Source organism: Pogoniulus pusillus, chromosome 27 (genome assembly GCF_015220805.1).
Source record: "Pogoniulus pusillus isolate bPogPus1 chromosome 27, bPogPus1.pri, whole genome shotgun sequence".
Taxonomy (NCBI): Eukaryota; Metazoa; Chordata; class Aves; order Piciformes; family Lybiidae; genus Pogoniulus; species Pogoniulus pusillus.
Genome location: NC_087290.1, coordinates 10,098,183 through 10,121,744, shown reverse-complemented (window position 1 = coordinate 10,121,744; position 23,562 = coordinate 10,098,183). Strand labels below are relative to the sequence as shown.

General features: G+C 49.7%; 2 protein-coding genes and 1 long non-coding RNA gene across 9 annotated transcripts in view; 2 read left to right on the top strand and 1 right to left on the bottom strand.

Moving 5' to 3' along the window:
* P2RX5 (purinergic receptor P2X 5) overlaps positions 1-23,017 on the bottom strand; it is a 28,544-nt gene extending 5,527 nt beyond the window's left edge. The window contains exons 1-10 of one of the 6 annotated variants that reach the window (XM_064166565.1): positions 22,904-23,017; positions 22,527-22,628; positions 21,392-21,458; positions 21,197-21,304; positions 16,556-16,651; positions 5,429-5,579; positions 2,414-2,533; positions 1,420-1,495; positions 1,012-1,108; positions 535-615 (exon numbers count right to left, since the gene is read on the bottom strand). In XM_064166565.1, coding sequence (XP_064022635.1) covers positions 535-615; positions 1,012-1,108; positions 1,420-1,495; positions 2,414-2,533; positions 5,429-5,579; positions 16,556-16,563 — 533 coding nt within the window. In that variant the 5' untranslated portion in view covers positions 16,564-16,651; positions 21,197-21,304; positions 21,392-21,458; positions 22,527-22,628; positions 22,904-23,017. Of the gene's footprint in view, positions 1-534; positions 616-1,011; positions 1,109-1,419; positions 1,496-2,413; positions 2,534-5,428; positions 5,580-7,750; positions 7,888-16,555; positions 16,652-17,635; positions 18,421-21,196; positions 21,305-21,391; positions 21,459-22,526; positions 22,629-22,903 lie in introns of those variants that run through there. The other 5 variants (XM_064166566.1, XM_064166567.1, XM_064166562.1 and 2 more) reach the window with 5 other exon arrangements.
* LOC135187660 (uncharacterized) lies at positions 7,667-10,133 on the top strand. Of its 2 annotated transcripts, none has more exons than XR_010307401.1 (2): positions 7,667-7,758; positions 9,346-10,133. It is a non-coding gene; the product is annotated as an uncharacterized LOC135187660 (long non-coding RNA). The 2 variants fall into 2 exon arrangements; XR_010307400.1 differs by lacking the exon at positions 7,667-7,758 and adding an exon at positions 8,096-9,231.
* HASPIN (histone H3 associated protein kinase) lies at positions 18,000-20,891 on the top strand. The gene has a single exon (XM_064166561.1). It carries the CDS (start codon positions 18,047-18,049, stop codon positions 20,618-20,620), a length of 2,574 nt encoding a protein of 857 aa, XP_064022631.1. The 5' UTR covers positions 18,000-18,046; the 3' UTR covers positions 20,621-20,891.
* Positions 23,018-23,562: the final 545 nt, after the last annotated feature.

The window sequence follows — 23,562 nt, the reverse complement described above, 5'->3', positions numbered from 1 at the left end:
AGGACTTGAATGGAGCAGGTTGCCACAGTGGTCCAGGGCCAAGTGTTTTTTGTCTGTGATAAAGAAAATAAAGATGATAGAAATGCCTGTCTGAGCCTGGCTTTCTGTGCTTCTTTCTACACTGCTCACATTGAAGCCAGAGCTGCAGCAGCAAATGCAAGCAGATATTAGAATATCTGCTCCTTCCCAGCCTTGTCCAGGCACTTTCATTTTTATGGAAGAGGAGGAGTATTTGGGAGCAGAAACTGCTTAGCAACCTATGCACTGGCTGGTGGGCAGGTCCACGTGGCTCAGGAACTCTGGTGCATCCCATGCTGTAAGGAGTCATCGCAGAGCTCCTCTGGGAAAAGACAGACTAAATCCAGCTCCTTTCTGAGAAGCTCCCTGCAGCCAAAGGCCTCCCTTTACACTTCAGAAGTAGTAATGTTCACCTCCCCACCTCACCCTTCAGGCAGGAGAAGGACAGTGGAGCAAACTTGGGGTATTGGCTGCGTGGCAGAGAGGGCAGGGGGGGCACTGAACACCTGCACTCACTTGGAGAACTTAAACTTGGGGAAGCGGATGGAGTTCTTGATGTAGACAGTGAAGTTCTCTGCGCTGGCAAGCAGTGGTGTCCTGGAAGAGAAGGCCTGGTGAGCTGCACTGCTCTGTACCCTGTCCACCTGCCAACACCTGAATTACTGCTTTAGAATCAGTGAGGTTTCATCTCATAGTGCTTGACCAGCCATGCTGCATCCCCCCACACTGCCAGCAAGGAGTTGGTGAGGAGCACATGGGCTGAGGAAGCCCTGAGAGCTGAACACATCCCTGGGACAGCTAGAGAGCAACCCAGGGGGGAGCAGAGCCAGTGAGATAAGCAGGGGGGAGCAGAGCCAGTGAGCCAAGCAAGAGGCCATGCAGAGCCTCCTCCTGCACTTGAGCCAACATTCAAGTAAGTGTCCAAGCAGAGGGAAACCAGGAACTGCCCTGAGTGACACACAAGCATGGAGAGAGCATAGGATGGCCACGTACTTGGGCTTGGATCTTTTCTCCACTGGGCACCAGGCTAGTATCTCACAAGTCCCTCTGATACTGTCCCTGTCTTTCAAACAACGGCCAGTCTTAACCCCTGCAGCACAGACATCACAGAAAAGGTCACAGAGAGCAGCCACCTCCTCTCCTTGCCTGCAGGGCACAGAAAAAACAGGTGCTTTTCACTGCCACCCCGAGCCCCCCTCCTGGAACAACCACTCTTGTTGCTCTCAGCAGCCCCAGGGTGCTCTGGCCCAGCCACCACAGAGCTGAAGCAAGGCAGAAATCTTAATAGAAGATGGTATACAAAAGAACTGTCCTTGTCCCTCTGTAATCATAGACCTTGGGGTTGTAAGCAGGCTGCTGCCTCCAGCGGGCACAGGAGAGAAAGAGGAACCCTTCCCTTACCGTTGCCAGCCACCACCGCTTCCCCGGCCGGGCAGTCCTCGTCCTGCTGACACAGGGCATCAGGAATATTGTCACTCTGTGAGGTGGAAAAGGACAGAAGTGAGACCTGTGACAGAACAAAAGACTCAGAGGGGTAAGAAAGTGCTGCTGATGTGAGGTGAATCCCATGTAGGGTGGTGAGCACTGCAAACGTGTGGCTGAAGTGGTAAGTGCAGGTCGTGTGTAACAGCACCAGCACACCATGGGTCACGGCAGAGCATCCTGCTCTGGAGCTCTGCTCAGTCTGGAAAGGCTGTGGAAAGGCACTCAGACATCATCTAGCACCCACCAAAGCCAAGCAGGAGGCCACAGTGCTGCACCTGAAGAGATAAGCCTGCCTTAGATTTAAGCTTCAAGCTCTCTGAGCTGTGACCCCTCTCCCTGTCCCCCAGGCCAGTGCAGCCGCTAGAGGACAGCCATGTCCTGGAGAAGCGAACTGTGCTCTGGGCCCGGGCTGCCCCTCTGCCTCTGACACACAAAGTTCACCCCTGCTGCCCAAGGACAACACTCCCAGCATGGCCAGCACCCTCCACCCCAGGCTCCATCCCACTCTGAAACACATCTCCACAGGGGGCATCTGAACACGACACAAAACCACCTCAGAGCTCTGGCCCCACAGGCAGATTCTGGGAGGTACTAAGCACCCTCCCACACCCCGAAGGCAAGGAAAACCCTTCCCGGAATGGGACTCTGGAAGTCTCCTCTGCCCATAACTAGACCGAGTCACCTCACGGCTGTTTTCCCACGGCCTGTTCTGACCCTGGTCTCATCTCTAGCTGGGCAGATGTCCAACAGCTTGAACTGAAGACGGTCTGGAAATTAAGAGAGCTGAACCTCCCAGGTGTGCAGTAACCAGTCCCATTTCCCCAGCAGGGATATTACACTACAGAAAAACCGTTTGCTTTTTCTTCTTCCTGCATTCCTTGCTTCCCAGGAGTCCTTTGTCAGTTCTTACCCCCAGTTTTGTAGGGGTCTGGGAGCCAAGGGGCTCAGTTCTTCCTACCTCAGGACACGTGGCTTGCCTCTGGTTTGGGGTCACAATCAGATTCGTCATGACAAAGAAGACATTTTCACCCTGGAATGAACAAAGTGAGGCAGAAGGAGTTAGAAAATGTGTTTTACTCTCAGGGTAACTGTCAGAAGGAGGATGCAGCTCTCTGCAGAACAGTTACCATCTCTCTCTCCCCTGTTGCTCCTCGGGCTCAGGTATAACAGAACCCTTTGTGTATTTGCTTGGCTGAGACTGGCAGGTCTCTGTGGCACAAGGGGCTCTGAGACAGTTAGTCTGGTAAGCAGCACTGCTGAGCCTGGCCTTGCTGGCTGCTCAGCAAGCACTTGCCCTTGTTTCCATAAGGACATGGTTGGTACCTGCTCATGGATCCAAGGCCCCATCCCACTGCAGAGCTGTGGGTGTTTGTTCCTAGCCAAGGTCAGCCTGGCTGCCCTAGCTGTGCTGTCAGGAGCCTGAGCTCAGGGAGCAAGCAGCAGGGCACAGCGCAGAGAAAGATTTAGTACAACACTGTGGACATCTGACAAAGCAAAACACAACACCTGCAGCATAGCAGCAGAGAGAACACAGATCCCTTTACCAAGCCACTGGGAGGACTCCCTGAGACATGCACAGAGAGACTTGACAGCACTTTCATACCTAACATCCTTATTTCTGGCAGTGTAGCATTCCCTCTGTGTTCAGGCTAAGCCACAATGTGCATGTCCCTTCTGGAGCCTTCCCTTTCTTGCCCATTTACAGCCTCTCTTTGCTCCCCTCCCCACACTCAGCAGAAAGGTAAAATTGTGACTCTTCCCCTTACCAATCAACCACCAAAGGAGAACACAGGGAAAAGAAGCCTGAAGGTACAGCTGGTGAGAGGGCAGAGAAAGCAGCTTACCAGGCACTGCAGGCGGAGGCTGGTTCACCACTCGGGAGTGAAAAGAAGGCTGAAATAAACCAGGAGCTTCTACCATTTCTGCTCCACACCAAGCACAGGGAAAGGGGAGAAGGGCAGCACCAGGCAGCAGCTGCAGATGCTGCAGTTGTTTCCTGACAGCCCTCGGCACCAGGGAGCCTGACTCTTGTCACACCGAGGGGATGTAGATCACTAGAGCCAGCCCATGGCCTGGTGAGGGCTCAGGGCAGCCCTGAGCAGACAGTGTGTGAAGTGTGCCACGTGCAACACTGGCTGCTGGCATGGGTGAGCACCTGCTGATAACAGAGCTTATCAGCAGCAAATTCTCCACCCCTGGCCCCACCCGAACCACAGTGGGAACAAGACCTTTCTGCAAGCCTGTCAGAGAACAAGCCCAGGAAAGCTACAAGTGAAAGATTCAGTGATTCCCTGCTCTAAACTAAACCTAACCTCAAAGTGCCACTAGTTCACCCTGTCCAAGGGCATTCTCAGCCCTCAGTGATGAATCTCAGTGAGCTGAGTGCCCACTGTTTACCCAGAGTGTCTCTAACCCCTGACACACAGCCCTGCCTGTTGCACAGACGAAACAGAGATCTCCAGTTTCCACCTGCCACACAAAGCTCAGGGGCTTGCTCTCCCTCCTTCACTGGGATTTGTGTGGTGTGGGCTGACTCCACAGCCCACCAGCACTGTGGGACACAGGTACACCTGCCCTCAGCAGGAGGAACATGTTGGTCAGCAGCCACACTGGTAGGCTCACGAGAGCTGTCTCTGCTCTGTGGAGGGGGCAGGGCTCCTCCCAGCCCTCACTGTCTCTTGCTCCACTACCCAGATCTCTCCAGCACAGAGCAGCCCATCCAGAGCCACCAGCACAGCACAGGACTCTTCCTCTGAAGTGAAGTTATGAAGCAGCTAGTGCATGCAAGTCACTTAATGCACTGGCAGCAGGCAGGTGTCCCGAGAGCAGACAAACAGCAGTCAGTACGTGGGGCAGAAAAGCTCATGAGATGCCTTTGTTTGCACTCACAGCCCACGGAAGTGGCTGAGCTCTGCTGTGAGCCCAGGGTCTAACACCACTGTGGTTGCTGGAGGTAGTCTGCAGCAATGCTGAATTCAATGCTGCAGCCTGATTGCACAGCCCAGAGGCAGAGCTGGCTATATTTACTCTACACCACACTACAAGGCCTCCCAGCAAACCAACACAGGGTGACAAGAGCCTTAAGTCACAGGTGACAAGTTATAACACCGACCAGCCTGAGCGTTCTGCTCCTGGCTGTGCACAGCAGCCACCTGCTAAGTGTCCACACAGCTTCAGGCACAAGCTGCAGCACCTGCTGGGCTGACACTCAGGCTCTGTACTGAAATCTGTACAGAGCACAAATCCACAGGACTGAGTAAACGTGGGCTGCAGCAGTAGGAAGGTGAAGTTTTACTCTCATGTACAGAAAGCAGTGTTCAATCTACAGCTTTCTACTCCTTGGCAGACAAGGGCCCAGTCTGCCCTCACAGCTTTCCATGCACATGATGGACACTAGCACAGAAAACCCAAACAGCCCCCAGCAAGCACAGCTGGACAACCTCCAGCTTGGTGTTAGGCAACGTCTGCTGCTATCTCTTCCCCTCCAGCATCAGCTATGCACCTCGCTTTGTCCAAGCCAGGGAAGAAGCAAGGCAGGTTGAGCCAGACACATGTCAAGCAACCTTCCTCACACCAACTGCACCACACTTTCCTTCCATCTCCCTCTCGCCCTGGGCTGCCCCATGCACGCCTGCTCGAGCCCAGGAATAGAGGCAAGCAGACACTTTGCTCAGCAGAGCAGTCCCACTGAAGTCCACAGAACTTCTGCTTGCAAGGTTCTGCTTGCCAAGTATCATGGACCTTTGCAAGAGGCACAAGGCTACTTTGATGCTCGCTGCAAAGACCTAAGAGAACACACAGCATTGCTTTCTTGTAGCCCACGAGCAAAGACCTGGATACATCACTTCAGCCTTCCCACTTGCAACCATGCTGGAAGATGCCTTTAGCTGAACCATCAGAGGTGATGTGGCAGGGTGACACCCACCTGTGGAGGGATGACGTAGTCTGCAACATCCCACAGCCTTTCCCCCAGCTCCGAGGTGTTGGTGAAGGCCACCCCTTTCAGCTTGGTGATGACAGAGCTCTGGAGAGATGTGTCTGTATCCTGATAGCTTTTCTTCACAATAAACACCCACCTGTGAAGACACAGCAGGCAGCAGCATTAGCAAGTGGGGTCAGGGAACGAGTCAGAGCAGATTTACACCATGGGCAAGCACTGTTCCAAGGGCAAATCAAACATGACACCAAAGCCTCTGCAGTTAATGCTGCACACTCAGAATAAACCTCTGATCCAAGCTGTGCTTATCTACAGCACTGGAGGAGAGGTCAGGACCAAGAACTTACAGGCAGGGAAAGGTGCAACAACTGATCCCAGGGTAAAAGCCCAAAACTCCTGCCTGCTGTCCAGTGCCTCACAACCTCGATGGAAAGGAGGGACAGAGAACTCAGAAGCTTTTGCAAGTTGCAGTGGAGAGCATGGCTGGTTTCACAAATATTTGACTCACTCCCATTTTAGCAGCTTGCCACCAGTGCAGCAACAGACCACGGCTGGAGAGAAGCAATTCTAGCAGGTGAACTTGACCTCATGAGCAGAAATCTGTAGGGAACATTCTCAGCTGGATACACCCTGACCTCTGTGCTGAGCTTCACACTTCTCACTGGCACTCCTAAAACACAGCTTCCTTTCTAAGTAGTCCAGGGAAAGGCTTCCCCTACTTCCCAGTGGAAGCAGCAAGAGCTGCCTGTCAGTGGGTGAAAAGCTCTCTGGGTTAAATGAAAAGCCTCCAGCTTCTCCACAGTACTGCCAAAATCACCTGCAAGGGAATGAGCTGCACAGACCCTGCAGAAGCTACGGGTGCTGGGGCAGGTTTTGGGGAGGAACACAGGCCGTGTGTGCTGGCACAGGTCCCCTCTGCAGCGCACTGACCTGGAGTGCACTGCTGCAAGCAGAGAGGGAGAGCTGCCATCTCTGGGGTGGAGCGGCACTGACACAGGCTTCCAGGACAAACCCGAGCAGCGACACACTCCCCAGCCCAGAGGAGTTCCCTGCTCTCCCACGAACGCTGCGTCTCTCTCCCAGCAGGGCTCGGAGCAGACCCTTACACCTTCTGCAGCGGATCGGGAAGGAACAGCAGCTACCCACAAGGAGCTTGATGGTCACAGCCTCCGAGCAGCCCCCACACAGGTAAGATAGGTAATGGAGCAGCCAGAGGTCAGACCAACGCCAGTCACTGCTGGGATAGGCTGTGAGCCCCCTGCCACGAAGGAGCCATCACAGCACCACCGGTGACAGTACCAAAGGTCTGCAAAGGCAGTAGCTGCCTAAGGAAGAAAATAGCCAGCATGGCCCAGCCAGCCTCTGACACTCGTGGACAGAGGATGTGTCCTCAGCAGCACTATCTACAGGATTCCTCCTTTAGCAGCCCAAACGTGCCAGACTGCTGCGACCCCAGCTCTGCCCTGCTACCTAAAGCAGGCTCTGGAACTGTACACCCCTCTAAAAATAAACCCAGTACGTAAAAATGACTCTGCTATATTTAATTAGTGAAAAGGGGAAGTGTGAGAAAGGTGAGGGAACTCGGAGCACAGTGAGGGTGGCAACTTAGGGATCGCATTCTGCAGAGCCTCAGAAACTCGGGAAGCAATGGCACAGAGATCAGGCAGGCTGGATAACCCCGGGTCTGAGCCTGCTAGCTGCAGGCAGCACTGCCGCGCTCCTTACACAGCCTGCTGCAGAGCTGGGCCTTCTCCGAGAGGTGCTCAAGCTATCGGCATGCCAGCTCAGCCTGCTCTGGAAGCAAGGCAGCTGACTTTCTCGCTGCCTCAGCCTCCACACTCCCGGCTGCTGCAGCCCACTCAGCTAACAATCTGCCGCTCTCTGCTTGCTTCCCTCCCGAGTAGGCTCGAGTGTGTCACACAGACACAGGTCTGCCCCAGGGCTCAGCAACCGTGGCCATAAATGTTATTGTTTGCAATGTGTCAGGTATTCAGGCTTGGCTCCACTCCCACCAAACACAGAGAGGTGTAGATAACGTAGAGCAAAGCCATGGTGCACTCCATCTATTTTCAACCCAGCCTTAACCTGGAAGGTAGAGCTGAACCTAGCGATCCCTAGCAAGTGAAAAATCAGATGGAATGTCTCAGCCACCTCAAGCCCCAGCTGCATGAACACACACAACTATCTGCACTTAAATCGCAAGGCTCAGCAAGCTGCCGCTGCATGCAGAGGACCTTGCGCCAATCCACAGCACGGCACAGCAAGCGAACCCAGCCGCGGCAGGAGGGGGAATTCAAGGGCGATTCTTACCCGACCAGGTAAGCCAGGATGGTGAGCTGCACCACGCGATAGAGGATCCCCACCTTCTTGTTCTTTGCAATCACGTATTTCTCTGTCTTGTAATCAAAAAGTGACAGAAAGAAACCCTTCCAAGCCACCTGCCCCATGCTCCCCGCTGGCCGTGCGGCTGGGGCAGGCGGCAGCGCTCGCAGCTCGCCTTACCCACACGTGCTCTGCATGGAAACCTGACACACAGCCTCTGAGCACAGCCTCATCTCCGCCCTCCCGTCAGCTGCTCGCCGCCACCAGCTCGCCACTTGCAAACCGGCAGCTGCGTTAACACGAGATCCTTCCTCAGCTGCTCTCAGTTTTGCTCGCAAGTTTCATTCTCTCCCCCGGAGTCACAGCACGTTTAAAATGAAACATGTCGTAGTATGAAGCCCTGTTACAGCATTCAAAGGAACACGGCTACAGCCTCACTGATGAGTGTCAAAGCCTTTCTTTAGTCTCTACATGATGCAAAGCACCTGCTTAATTATTTCATTTAATACAGGGGTGGGGGGGAACAGTTTAACCCTCACTGAGACAAGGGTTGTTTATTACACAGGACTGCAAGAGGTGACTAACAGGGGCATCTGTATGTGCAAGGATACAACCACTACTGTGCCGATTTGAGGCTAATTGGAATTAGCCAAACCACCAACACTACTTAAACCAGGAAGGGTGGACACTGTCTCCTGGCTAAGGAGAGAACAGGATGAGCTTGGGGAGGGGAAATGAAGTTAGGACCCTCTAGCAGCCTGGCTAAAGAGAGCTCATGTACTTCACCAAAAGGAGATCCAGCAGCAAGCTGGGCTGGAATGTGCCCTTCATGGGGGATGCAATACCTGTGTGTTGATGGGAGATATCTCCCAAGGGGTTCTTCTGGGATGGGACTGCCCACAGGCTGAATCTATTAGCGTCCAGCAGAGCCATGCGGTGATGCATCAGGCATAAAAGTGCAGTGTCTGCTGTGTTCATGCATGAGTGCCCAGTGAGCACCCAGATAGCTCACAGGGCTTTGTCAGGACCAGGAAAGCTTTTGAGCTTACACAGGGTGCTACTGTGACACAAGTCTGAACACAGATTAAGAAAACTGGTCACACTATGGAGGCCACAGACAGCACAGCACACACACCTCTGCCCTGCACAGCTCTCCTCCCAGGCAGAATCATTCCCTCAGAACCGCCTCCACCATTGCTCCTGCTGCACTAAACCCACCCAAGCTCATGGACCAACACAGTAGCAGTAGAAACAAGTCAGCCCTTGGTAGTGTCTACAGACTCCCCCACTCCATCCCCATCTTCTTCACCTGCCTGGATGACCGCACAGGCTAAAATCAGAGCAGGAAGCTTGCTAAGAGTGAAGCGTTGCCTCCTGACCTGGATTTACTCAGTGGCACAGACACAGGTCTGCTGTGAGATTCTGTAATTATTTTCCAGGTCAAGTAATGTGAGAAAGGATTTGCACAGGTTAGAAAGTTCCTTCAAGTGAGAAGCATTCCTGTTATTGGTGTGACCTGACGATGCCTACCAGGTTTGATCACTGAACACAAAACCAACATTGATACTTACGTTGTTTTTCAGAGCCCTCAAGCAGAAGCAGAGTTGTGTAGGGGACTGTGTCAGCTGCTCATCTCAGCGTTGCTGGAAATTAAAACCAGCAACTGACATCACTACCATTGCAACAGCATCAATCACACCACAAGACCAGAGGCTTTCTGTCCACTGAATCTGGAGGTGGCTCTAAGAAATTCTACCTAAGCCCTGCACATGCACCCAAACTGAGGCCTGGAAGACAGAGGGGCTCAGAGACCCCTGAAGACCACCTAAGACTCCTTAAAAGACCCCCTAGTGATGGTACTGGGCAAGCAAAACAACTCTTGGAATATGCTAAGTAATTCTTAGAAGAAAAATGAATATATAAGTCAGCCCAATAAAAGAAGAGAAATGACCAACTTTGGGCAGAATGCTTCCCCCCACCCCCTCCAGACTACAAGATGAACCTCACTGCTGGGACACCACAGGTCTGTGGTGGTAGCTATCACTACTAACCTTTTCTTTTCTTCCTCTCTTTCTCTCTCCTCTGCATTAGCAAATTTGTTGTTGAGCAAATAAATTTACTTGGCACTTGACTCCATTTGGAGCCTTAATTCTGTTCCCAAGAACACAAGCAAAACCTTGCTCTGGTCTTTGACCAGCATGCAACAAATTGTTATAGTTGGTTTTGAACAAAAAGTTTCCATTTGGATCACATTCCTCAGAATACTCTGAATACTGCACAGCACAGGCTAGGGTCATGCTGACAGCAGTGCTGCTGGCATATTTTGGAGGTATTGTTCTTATCACCTTTTAGTTTTCACAACCTTCTTTTCTCTTTTTCCCTTCCCTGGAAATCAAGATTCCTGGAGCGTTTCTCAAAGCACCTTTGGTTTGTTCAAACGTGAGCAGTTCCATCCCCAGGGGGAAGGTAAATAACCTAACAAAATATAATAACCAGTCAAAGACAAAAACCTTAGTCCCTCTTAGTGCCTCTCAAGGAACTGAAGCTGGATCTCTTCTGCAAGCTGTCGCCCTTCTTGAGCCCAATGTTTTTAATTTCCCGTGGAAAAAAATTGTTCTGCTGCTTTCCCATGAGGGCTGTTTGCTCAGGCTGGAAATTCTCACAGGGAGTATTTCTCTTCTAGTACCAAAATTCTCCCTTTCTCTCTCTCTCTTTTTTTATTCCTGACACATCACACCTGCACTTAACCCCACACACTATTTACAGTGTCTTCTCATCACTCACACACAGTCACAAGACACACATCTCTGCCCAGACTGCTCCTCATCTGCATTTCCCCCCACCTGTCAGTAGGTCATTGGTGCTAAGCTGCCCCAGAGCTGAACTCAGTCCAGTCATTAAGCCCATAAAAGTGCCACATAGAGGCACTGTGGACTTGAAACTTTAGCTCCTTGCTCTGACACAGTGGCATTTGAAACACAGCAAGGTCACATCCCACTGTAGCACAGAAGCATTTCTGCATCATCCAAGAGAAATCACGTGTTCTCCAGGCAGCAGCAGCCAGCCCTGGCCAGTACAGACGTGCTTCAGGAGTGACTGCTGGAGGTGCCTATTTCAGACACTTGTCCTCTTCACTTCCTGTTCCAAATGGTTACCCACAGTGATCCCCACTCCACCCTTTACTGAGCTATCAGTTGGACAGAAAACAGCAGCTCCCAAATGCACGACTGCTGACTCAGAAGATGCTATGACATCCCTGAAGCACTGGAAATGCTCCTGCAGCAAATGCCTGAGTGATGCAGATGCATCATCCTTTACAATTAGGCACCAGACCAGCTACTGAAATAGAAAGGAGTCAAGAAGCAGAGGATGTAAACAGGAGATGCACTCTTTTGGCAAGGAAATGAACAGTGGAAAAGGCAGAGGTCAGCTGTCTCCAATAGTAGCTTTTTCTCACAGTATCATACTTGTAAGTCAACATCTAAAAGAAACCAAGGGGAAGAGCTGGGCAAGATGAAAGAAGAAGTTGCTTTTGAACCTCATATTGTACACATGGAAATGAGTATTTGTGCTCCTACCAGCACTGCTGCACACCCAGCCACAATGCAAAAGGAAATCTTTCTTTCAGGAGCTACTAGAAAAAAAACTATTCAGATTTTTTTTTTTGCCTAGGAAGGGAATCTGTGGAAAGTCTGTCATTATCCACAGGAGCATCCAAACTTGTCTGTAGGAGTGAAAAAGGAAGCATGCTGAAGTTCCAGAATGTATTCTCTCTGACTCAGTTCATAATTTCCTGGAGGGCTATTTTCAGCCTTTGAATGAGTTCCAGGTTGCTCCCCCAAGTCCTGAATCTCCTGTAAAGGGTGCAAAAGGTCATTAGCCAAGGTTTATCTGCTTCCCTCCCTCAACTTCAGCAGTGAAAGTGCCTGAGGAAGAGGACCAGAGAGCGAAGAAAAATGCTGCACTTCTAATGAAACTCATCATGCCCTATTTTATGAGAGCTGCCACTGAAACAGGTAAGAGAAATGAAATTAAAAGGCACATAAAGCACTGCTAAGAGATTGAGTGCTAGCAGAGCTGGAACAACTGCCTTACTTACACAGCACTGGACCGCAAGGTTTACAGCTTCTGAAGGCAGCCAATAAAAGCATCACTAGGGAGTGTGAGACCAAAGCCTGGGGGCTGGACAGGGCTACATTAACCTCAGTGTCACATTAATCTCTGACTCAGAGGTGAAACCCTGCTCTTGAAGAAACCCAACAGAGCAGTTTTCCACTTTTTCAACAACATCTATCATTCCTGACCTGGAAAGACATGAAGCTGGTCCTGGGGGCATAGCTCTGGCAGAGCTCACCTTGCAGCAAGTGCTGAGGAGATACCTTCATCCTCTTCCTTCACCCTCCTCACTTAAACAGCTGGAAAGTCTCCACCCTTTCCTCCCTAGAACTCCCAACTGGGAACTCTGTCCAGCCACAGGAAAATATTTGTGCTTCTTAGAGAAGGTTTCATGCACATCTGGCAGCTGACCTTGCCTGGGCTCTGCAGGCTGGGAATGCTCTAAGCCACTGGTGAGAGGCGGATGTGCCCTAGCTGTGCCACATAGACCTACTGGAGCCTGTTTAGCCAAGCTGGCAGACAGTCCAATCAACCTGCTTGCAGCAGCACAGCTCCATTCTAGCTCATTCATCCTGTTATAATAAGAGACAGGAAATTTCTCTTTTGAGCTGCAATCCAATTAGCCTCCAAATAAAGCTGCCCAACGGGCTATCAAGCCCAGCAAAGCACTCCATGGCTCCTTATCCGATGCTTTTACGTCATCTCCTTGCACTTAATGATGAAGAACTACTTATGTCCTTTTCCTGATTAGCTTTCCTGGGCAGCAGACTTCCACTTCACATTCTCCTGCTAACCCCTAGGCCACCACACTCCCACAGTTCAACATATGAACCTACCAGCTTCTGAACATGGCAAGGGAACTAAAACCTAAGGCTTGTGAATGTTCCTGGCATATGAGAAAGACATAAGCGACTGGCATCACCCCTGACTAAAATAGCATCTCAAAAGGCATCCTGGCCTCCCCTTCAAGTATACAATAAACAAGCTATCTCAGATACACCAGCTCTTGTCAGTCACCACCCACCTTCATACTCACTCTCTCCTTGGTCAGATCACAGCAAAAATAGCCAAAATCTACCAGGCCAAGCTCACTTACTAGAAACTAATATCCAAACCTGGACTGAGGAAGCCAAAGCAGGTCTCAGAGCTGGGGCAGCTGATGGATAATCAGCACCAGTCAATGGGTAGTGAACAACATCTGTTCTTGCTCACTTGGGTAGTGAACAAACATCTGTTCTTGCTCACTTGGGCTACCAGCAGCAGAGAGTTCTCTCTCCAGCAGAACAAAACAAGGGTAGAACAGCAGATCCCTTCAGCCTAACAAGCAGATCTGGGAGAACAGACCTGAATGGAGAAGAGTCTAGGACATAATCCACACCAGTCTGTATCTCCCACTCAAGAGTAGAGACCTTCTCCCCTGCAAGAAGCGGTGGGTCTGCAGACATTCTGCCACCTCTGCATGGTGCATGAAGATCAGGAATTACCTTTAACAGCTCAGAGGCCTCTGGGATATCTGCAGAAGCTTCTCTTCTGAGACACCTGGACCCCAGACAGCCTGCCAACACATCAGCCTGGCTGGGGTCAGACGTTTAATGACTCTGAACAAGTCCTGTGCAGATCTTCTGCCATTCAGGTAGCTGGCATAACTGTGACACTGTCAGAGCACAAAAGCCAGGGCCACTCAGCAAGGCCACAAATGTTGAGGAGGCTTTTTGCACAGGGGATTGTCTTCCAAATGCAGATTGCAAATAAATTTAGAAGCAGACACGGAGCAAGGCTTCCATGGAAACAGCACAAAATCTCATCTGTGGTTTGGATGACGCCGAGGCTTGGCGTTTGTGACTAATCCCTTAAGTGCCATCCAATTACTGCAAATGTGTTTGGCATCTTCTGCAGCAATGGCAAAGAATTAAATGTTCGGGTGGCACTCATCGGAAATTACAAGTCACAGAGGCCTGTAATGCATCTGAGAAAAAACATCTCAAAAGGAAGACAGCATTACCCACTGCAAGAGCTGACCTCCTTGAGAGCCATAAGGGACAAGAAAAGGGAGCCAACTAATGAGGAAAATTTAAGTCAGAGAAGAAACTAGGGGAAAGAAAAAAAAATTAACAAGATGGGCTGCAGGAGATGAGCTTCTTTAGCCCTGACAAAACTCTCCTTGCAACTGCTTATTCTTAGCACAGGCTTCTACAATTAACACTCCTTCCCCTAGGAAAGTAATGGGAAAACTGCCAACAGCTCTTCTGTGCCCAGACTAGCTAAGTGTGCTCTGGCTGTAGGGATGTCCAGGTGTTTCAGTACAGGTAGGACTCAGTGTGATGGAGAAGGCCTGGGAGAGAGGATGGGCAGCAAGAGCACAGCCCCTCGTATCACAGAATATCACACAAACATTCAGGCTGGAAAAACCCCTCAGGATCACCAAGTCCAAACAATAACCCTACTCTACAAGGTTCAGCCTAAACCATATCCCCAAGCACCACATCCAAATGACCTTTATAGTGCAGTCCTTGGGGCCCCATGGTCAAAACAGCAACTGGGGATTCCCAAGATCTAGAGTGTGATAGCTGTACCAGGGAATAAGAATGGTTCTGCACCTGTAAGGAAGAGTTGGTATGTGTTTGATCAGAAGTTACAACAGGCTGATAATCACTAGGTTACTAGAGATAAGATCTGGGGGAAAGGAGGCAGGCAAGTTTGTGCATGAGCAGTAGGGAAAGATGGTAAGTAACAGATTCCAAAATAAAGGAGCAGCTCCCTTCTCCTTCGTTTAGCCTTCTGGGACATCCTGGCCATACGTCACAGAATTCTGAACCCATCTGTGCTGAGAGCCTAGGGAGCTGGGTTGGAGCAGCACCAGTCTGACCACCACGACAGTGTGGTTCCCGCTGGGGACGCCTACATCAAGAAGAGAAGTGCCTGCCAGCCCTGCCATCTGCACATCTCAGGAGTTTTTCTGGTCAGCTGGATAGGGTGAGTAGAAGCTGCTCTTTGATCAACAAAGTTACCTGGCATTCCTTGTCATATACCTTTCTCTCTATGATTTTAGTATTTGAGCTACAAGCATTGGAGTTTCCACTATACTTTCTCTTTATGGTTTTAGTATTTGAGATATGATAAAGTCTTGAAACTGTAGCCAGAGTGGGGGTACCCATGTGTATGTGTGTTCCCTGGTCCCCAAAGAACTCACTGGAACAGCAACTCAGACAGACTTTGACTCTGCCAAAGAGACACTCTCTCCTTTCTTTTCCCAAACACATGGTGAAGGAATACAGAGCTTTATGCTTTGGCCAGCTTAGTCTTCAGGAGGCACCTTCTTGCTCCTTTATCACTTTATAGTTTGTTTTGGAAAAAGAAAAGAAAGCAAAGGGGAGTAAACCCAAAGAAAACGAACTTCTTAAGCCTTTGTGTATGCATCAGCTTTTGCTTCTGAAAACAATGCAAAATGTAAATTTCACATGTCTCCTTCTCATGGTTGCAATCAGTGAATGCAGAGCAAAGTGTTTAAAAGATGCAGAGATGTGGTGCCGAGGGATATGGTTTAGTAGAGTTAGATTATGTTTGAACTTGATGATCTTAAATGTCCTTTCCAACAGAAAGAATTGTATGCAACTCTGGTAAGAATCCCAGCAGAGCTGTAAGCCTGAAGGCCTACATTGTGCAGAACCCTTCAGAACACCTAGAAACACTTCCAAACGCTCAAACGCTCTGCAAAGCACTTCAATACAGAGCTTGCTCAGAACAGCCTAAAATGTCAGACTGAGTTTTACAGCTGCAGATGTCCTTCAGTGCACATTTGAAAATATCACTTTCATACTTGGAGAAATCCTTTTAAAAGTTTGTAAAGGGTTAACCCTCCTGGGGGTGGTCTGAACCTGACCCCAGGTGTATCAGTCAGCCCACTCCCACTTCCTATGCCTTTCTCTCTTGCCCTCCCTGCCTGACTGGTACCACTACGCTTGTTCTTGCTGCTCCTGTTTTACAGCATGGCCATCCCATGGTGGACAACCCCTCCCTGAATCTACCTCCATCCATTGCCATCAATCTGGTTGTATATATATTTTTGTACCTTGTTTCCCTTCCCTATACCTCTTTGTAACTCCTCTACTTTAAATACCTTTTATTTATTGTTAAAGTTTTTATTTTAACTTCCAAATCAAAGCAAGACTATTCTTTGGGTGGTTTTACCCCTTTTCCTCTCTACATCTAATCCCTTTCTTTCCAAAGTGGGGGAGAGGGAAAGGCATCCTATTGGTTCTATATTTTGAGGCTCTGGGACGTTTAAACTAGAACCAATATAAAGTTTAAAATATCCAAGAAAATATTTCTGTGTTGATGTCTGTGCATTAATGGTACACACCTTCCAGAGGAGCAGAGTAATTAATGCCAGCAAGACAGGTCTGCCAACACAGTTTCCTATAATAACAGGTAAGAGATCAGCCACTTCACCTTTCAGAAAGACAAGAGAACAGAACCAAGGCAAACTCAGCATATACTGAACCTCAGTTATTTTATCAGCTCTTATCCTCTAGTCAAAACATGATTTTACTAAATTCAGTGGCAGAATGTCCAGAGTTTAGTTCTGGGAACTTGATTGGTTCTCCAGATTCAGCAAAAACCTCTGGATGTCTCACTTGTTCCTGCCCCAAGAGAAGGACCAAGCCTATATGGTGCTACCTCAGCATTATGATTCTCCTCTTCCAGGCCCAGATACAGTTCTCTGCTGAAGATGATTTTTCCAGGGACCAACGGAACAGTTCTGCTTTTTAAGAACTATGGAGGGGAAAAAAGGAGCAAAATGTCAGTTGCTTTTCAGGAAAAAAACCAGGTTACAATAGCAATCCCTTATTCACACTAACACCCTGAGCTGTGCTGCCACCAAGCTGTGTCTTGTGCTCATAACCTTCCTGCTTAGTGATCTTTGTCAGTGACCTAGAGGAGATGTTTCAGTGCTTCCTCTTAAGTCTGAGGATGATCAGGTTGGGTGGAAGTGTTGATCTGCTTGAAGGTAGGAAGGCTCTGCAGAGGGATCTGACCAGGCTGGATCAATGGGCTGAAGGCCGTTGTATGAGGTTCAACAAGGCCAAGCACTGGGTCCTGCACTTGGGTCACAACAACCCCATGAATATGACAGGCTTGGGGCAGAGTGGCTGCAAGCTGCCTGGTGGCACTCTCTGCAGCTACCTGAAAGGAGGCTGGAGCCAGATGGAGACCAGTCTCTTCTGTCTAGTATCAAGTGATGGGACAAGAGGAAATGGCCTCAAGTTGTGCCAAGGGTGGTGCAGGTCACACACGAGGAAAAGCTTCTCTACTGAAAGAGTGGTCAGACATCAGAGCAGGCTGCCTAGAGAGCTGGTGGAGTCACCACCTGTTAAAAGTGTAGCCGTGGCACTTTGGGATGTGTTTTAGTGAGCATGGTGGTGCTGGGCTGATGATCGGACATGATCTTAGAGGTCTTTTCCAGCTTTAGTGATTCTGTGATTCCGAGGAGGGACTGCCTGGAGTGATGAAAGCCTGCAGTACTGCAGGCCCTGTAGATTCACAGGGGGCAGCTCCTGAAGCAAAGACAGCAGGAGCTTGCCCAAGTGCCGAGTGCGCCTGGGAGACACTGCCCCAAGCACGTCCCTCTAGCTCTGCAGGACCAACCGACAGCACCACGCACGGAAGAGCAACACCTCCGCTGCGCCACCGAACGAACCCTCCTCGGGCTGGACCTCCGATTTTAGCAGGAAAGGGAGCGCTGTGCTTGGTGCATACCTACTGCGAGCTGCTTAAGGGCAGTTCTGCCGCCACCGTGCCGTCGTCCCGGTCGGTGCGGGTGAGCAGCGCAAGCACCGGTCCCGCAGGTCCCGAGCGCTCTGTAACTCAAGGCTCCGTTGCTGTGCCCCCATCCCGACACCAGTCAGCGCAGCACTGCTCCCCTCCGCCTCTGCGTCGCGGAACACTCCCAGAGGTCCGGCAGCAGCTCCTCTTTAACCTGGCACCGGCTGCAGCACCCACAGTGGCGGCGGCACACCGCGGGGGGGCGCCTGGCGACGCAGCCGCTGCCCGGGCGGGCCCTCCCCGCCTCCCGCTCCTTAGCCCAGCTATCGCGAGACTTCGTTTGAACGGTGGCGGGCAGCAGCAGCCGTTCTGTTCGCTAGGGCCCGGCCCGAGCCGGCCGTCGCGATGCCGCTCCGGTCGCGACAGCTGCGCACCTACTCGCGGCGCGGAGGGTACCTCCGCCTGCTGCCGCCTCCCGACCAGTGGGTTTCGCCGCCTCCGGACCGTAAACGGTTCTTCAGCTCCACCTCGGATAGTTCCAGCACTGCCTCAGCCGGTTCCAGCGTCTTCTCGGCCGCCTCGGACGACCCCGACTTCTCGCCGCCCCGAAAGCACCACCGCAAGGCACTGCGTAAGGTCCCAGACCACTCCATGCGCCTGCGAACTCGCCGCCGCGGCGGCGGCGGCGGCACAACGGACAAGGAGAACCGCCCGCCAGGGCCGGCGACCGCTGCCTGCCGCTCTCCGCTTCTCTTCCCCTCCCCGTGCCGCGCCGACCGCCGCCTCCAGAGGCCGCCCTGCGGGGCGCGGCGCCCCCTGCTGTGCAGCACCCCGCAGTGCTCGCCCGCTGTCCGCCGCTGCCGCTCAGCCAAGCTCGGCTCCGTGGTTCTGCTCAGCACCACCGCGGAGAGCGGCTCGGGGCTGGACTGCAGCCTGGAGCTCTTCTCCCCGCAGTGCGGAGCCCAGAGCTCGCTGGAGCCACCTCGCGGAGACGCGGAGAAGCTGTCGCCGCTGCCGGAGGCCGACAGCGCCAGGAAGCGGGAGACTGGACCTGCCCGGCCGGAAAGCAAAGGAAGGAACCGTAAGACCAGCCCGGTGTTACAAAAATCCGACAGGGTTCTGAGGTCATCGGTGAAGGGATGCTGCCAGGGGCGACCTCCCTTGTCCCCACAGGAAGGCACAACCGGTGCTCAAGCAGAGCCAGCTCCCTCTCAGGTTATCAGGGAGCCACAGCACTCAACTCAGCATAAGAGTACCACTTCTGATGAACCCTATGAGGATCCAAAGAGACATCCAACTCCAGGAAGCGTCATCTGTCAGCGAGGCCAAATCGATAACTTGCATATGCCAGTGGTGGTCTTGGACCCTCAAGACGTGCCAGCATGGCTGTCGAGCATGAAACTGCATGAAAAGGCAGCTGTTCAACCTGCCTGCCAGCAGCCAGGATCTCCTTTGGGCCTTCAAGGAATCATGGAGAACAGTTGTGGAGGTGCCAAAGTTGTTCCTGGAGGAGGAAGTACCTGTAGGAAAGCTTGCATCAGTGGCTTCAGTGCCAAACGCTGGGGAAGGGAGAAAATAAGGCTCCGACCAACAAGGAGGAAAAACAAGAGACAGCAGCAGCCAAGTGACTCCTTTTTGAGCTCACAAATGAGGCAAAAAGGAACGAAGAAAAGCGCTCTGGAGTTGTCTGTAGAGATGAATGACAATTCACTCCTTTATAGTTCTTACTCCTGGCGTAAGATTCGAGCATCTTTGTCCTTTCATAAGAAGAAGAAAGTTAACATGGAAGAGATTTCCTACAACAGCGTCCCTGGTACCCCTGTTGTGAAATCCCGGTTTGCAGAGCACCAAGCAAACCTATCTGCTGGTACAACTCAATGCTCAGTTTGGTCTGCTTCCTCCATGGTACTGCTGGCTCCTGCAAATTACTGTTCTGACCTGGAGCTAATGCTTACAGATGCAGAGAAGGTGTTTGGGGAGTGCCACCAGGAGGGGCCTATCACTTTTGAGGAATGCATTCCTTTAGATAAGATGAAAAATTGCAAGAAAATTGGAGAAGGGGTGTTTGGAGAGGTCTTTCACATTGAGAGTGAAAGAGGACCTGCAGCCTTAAAAATAATTCCCATTGAGGGGACTGAGAAAGTGAATGGTGAAGCTCAGAAGAGCTTTGGAGAGATTCTGCCTGAGATAATAATTTCCAAAGAACTCAGCCTTTTGTCTGAGGAGTCTGTAAATAGGACTTTGGGGTTCATCAGCTTGTACTCTGTGCACTGTGTCCAAGGGGCTTATCCTAAGTATCTCCTGGAAGCCTGGGACAAATACCACAAAGTAACAGGATCAGAAAATGATCGGCCAGACTTTTTTGGGGGTGAGCAGCTCTTCATGGTTCTGGAGTTTGAATTTGGAGGCAGTGACTTGGAGCATATGAGAAAGAATCTCAGCTCGATGCTTACAGCAAAAAGCATTTTGCACCAGGTCACTGCTTCCCTGGCTGTGGCAGAACAGGAGCTGCGTTTTGAGCACAGAGACTTGCACTGGGGGAATGTGCTGGTAAAGAAAACAGATGCCAAGGAGGTTAGTTATGTGTTGAATGGGGCAACGTGCACAATCCCCACAGCAGGGGTCCACGTCAACATCATAGATTATACCTTGTCCCGGCTGGAGAAGGATGGGCTAACTGTGTTCTGTGACCTTGCCACTGAAGAAGAACTGTTTCAAGGCACAGGGGACTACCAGTTTGAGATCTACAGGCAAATGAAAGCAGAAAACTCCAACTGCTGGGCTGACTACCACCCACACAGCAATGTCCTCTGGCTGCACTACTTGTCAGGTAAATTTTTGAAAGACATGTACTACAAGAAAAAGACAGCAACTCTTTCCATGAAGAAATTAAAGAAGCAGCTCCTTCAGTTCCACAGAGAACTCCTGACCTTTGAGTCTGCCACTGATGTTTTACAGAGCAGCAGTTTCTTCCAGTGAGCAAGGGAGCACAATGTCTCCAAGAACAAAGTCACTGACACTGCCTTTCTCCTTTGCTGTTTTTTATGTATGATCTTAATAAACACTGGCACAAGGAAAAAGAGTTGTTGGTTACCAAGGTGTAGGATATGCTATGGGAAGTGTCTAGATACATGAAAAATGGAGCCTTCTGTTTTAAGTTCTTTACAGGTGATGTGGGGAAAGAGAACAGAGTTGGTGTTTGAGGGGAAAAAAAAAAACCTTGGGCTCAATAAATAAGCTCTTAACCTTTTTTAGATTATTGAAAGTGATTTTCTTGCTGTATTGTCTTTCTTATGAATTCACCAAAAAAAAAACCACCCTGCAGTTCTTGACAGCAAGGACAAAGGTAAATGCTGGGGACAGAGGGGGGAAAAATAGTCTTTTTACTTTAGTTTTTAAAACTGAACCTGGAATGATGCTACAGAATGTAAATGTGTAAAGTTTCTGTAGCTTTGCTTTGAAAAACTCAAATCTGCTGTGACAGATTTTGGATTTTCTTTCCTTCTCAAGGACCAGTCAAGAGGTGTTTAATTACTGGGGGAAAAAAAAAAGTACCTGAGTTCCTGATGCATTTTTGATTGTGATTACGTTGTGACCTTGTATCCTGGCAGGAACCCAAATCTGAAGTTTCATAGTAGCACTGAAAGGGTTTTCCACATTTATCTACAGAAGGAAATGCAGAAGATCATAAATGTTCTTCAGCCCTGATTGTAGGTGGATCAGATGTCCTAAATTTGAAGCTGTACTTACATTAAATCTGACTTCTTTGTTTTCAAGAAGCCCATCACTCACATGCATGTAGATTAAAGAATCTGGTCTAAAGAGAATGAGAAATCAAACTTAAGTGAAAAGAAATTTATGCTATTCTTTAAAAATTGGTATATCCACCAATGCAACTGCATAGAGGGGTAGCATCATCAGGTTTGTCCTAACTGGAATGCTGTCTGCAGTCTGCCAGGTGCATCTTTGAGCCCATCTTGAAGTCTGCTTTTAAGCAGTTAGAGACCCTAGGTACCCCCCTGCCCATGATATGGTTTTATTGTTCTCTCTTCTAGACTCTTGCTGTCTAATATCACAGAAAGTGACTTGACAATCTGCAGGGCTTGATAATGGTAAAGTGGAAATTGTATTGGAATCCTACCAAGGAACCTTTCAATTTTTTTCCCCTCTAATTGACTGAAGTAATGCACTAGAATTGAATTTTCTTAAAACTTATGCATTCCCTGCTGTCCTTACCACATATCGGACATCAAGGATCTGTTCTTCAGTCAGAGTGGTGCTGTTCTCATTTGTGCTTAAAAAAATGGATGTGACAACATTATCTACCTGCTCTGGTCCTTTGTGGTGTGGGAGGGATGGAAGGAGGGATGGAAGCAGTGGCAGTAAAAAAACAAACATAGTTAAGTGTAACCTGTGATGGATAAACAGAATGGACAGAGTGGGAATTCTGCTGTTTCCTTTCCAGTCCACAGTTGTATTTTGTGGAGAAAACAGCAATACTTGGTGATGTTAATGCTGATTGCAGACTTATTTTGAAGCATGCCTTCAGCTAATTGCCAAACCACTGCAAACTTTGCCTACTTTGAGGGAAGAGAAACAGCAAAACATTGATGAGCTTGTAAATACTCTTTAACCCATCAGGCTACTGTAAAAACACAACAGTTAATGGATTTCCTGCTCATCTTTCCCTCCTGGAGAAATTGGACATTAAGTGAAGTGCAGGAATATGAAAAGTCTCTAACTCTGAGGAAAATCTGCAGCAGCCTTAAGCTGAATTAGGACAAGTAGCATCCCCGACCAAATTGTAGGGATAGAAGAGCAAGAGCAGCTACTCAAAGCATCACTTAGAGGTAGGGGGAAAGTGGAAAGAACGATTTCTGCTTACAGCTGTGTTCTTGAGTTCTGGATGCCCAGTTCTGCAGTTACAGGACAAGACTGCAGAAGTTAACGGTGTTGGTTGGCCACACTGCACAGCCTGAGAGGATGGCTGCCAACAGAACAGGAATGCTTTTTAATGTTGAATAAAAACAGACTGGGAAATTCAACTCTGTCTGCTCTCATAAAACCAATTAGGTACAAATAGCTCAATAAAAGCTGGAGAGCCTTAAATCAGATAAAGGCAGTATTCAGGATCTAGTCCTAACAACTCTAATGCTCCTTCTCTTACCTCAAGATTTATTTAGGTAGTAAATTAATTGGAGTCTGGACTGGGTTTTCTCTCAGCAGTCTGCTGCTAGCTGAAGAGCTCTTCTCCAACCTTACCTCAACAGTCACCTTCTTAAAATGCAGGGGTTTAGGACAGTTTAAGACCACAGTTGTCATGTACAAGTCATCTCCACTGCTCATCAGTGAAACATTCATGGTCACTTCTGTGGCGTGTCCCACCACGGGTTCCTTTCTGGAAGCAGACAGAACAACGAGCTGAGTGCTGTGTCATTCCTAAGGGTTGTTATTAAATAAGAGGCCTGAAGCATTCTGCTTCTGGTAATTACTGCCTCCAAATGCTTTCACACTCAGGATAATGGCAAGAGCCCAATTAATTATTTAGTATTTTTGAGGGTGTGTAGGAAAATGTTTAATTCTCAGTATCAAAGGCAGTCATAACCACACTTTATGTAACCTTATCATTTCTAGATTACATCAGGACGGACTCTAAACTTTGTTCCACTTGATTAGCTCTTCAGTGACTGCAGGGTCAATTTTTACAAGAAATGATACCCTCTCTTTTGTCTAAGGGTTGTAAATTCAGCAGCTCTTTGCTGTAGTGCCATGTTGTGCATCAGCCTAAAACAAAACCATGTCCCCACAATTAAATGCCAGAACTGTGCTTCGAGGGTGACTACAGCTGCCTAAACCTTGGTCTTCCTTCAGATTTCCTAGATCAGCCCAGCAGTGCCCATAAGGGCTGAGAGTTACAGTAC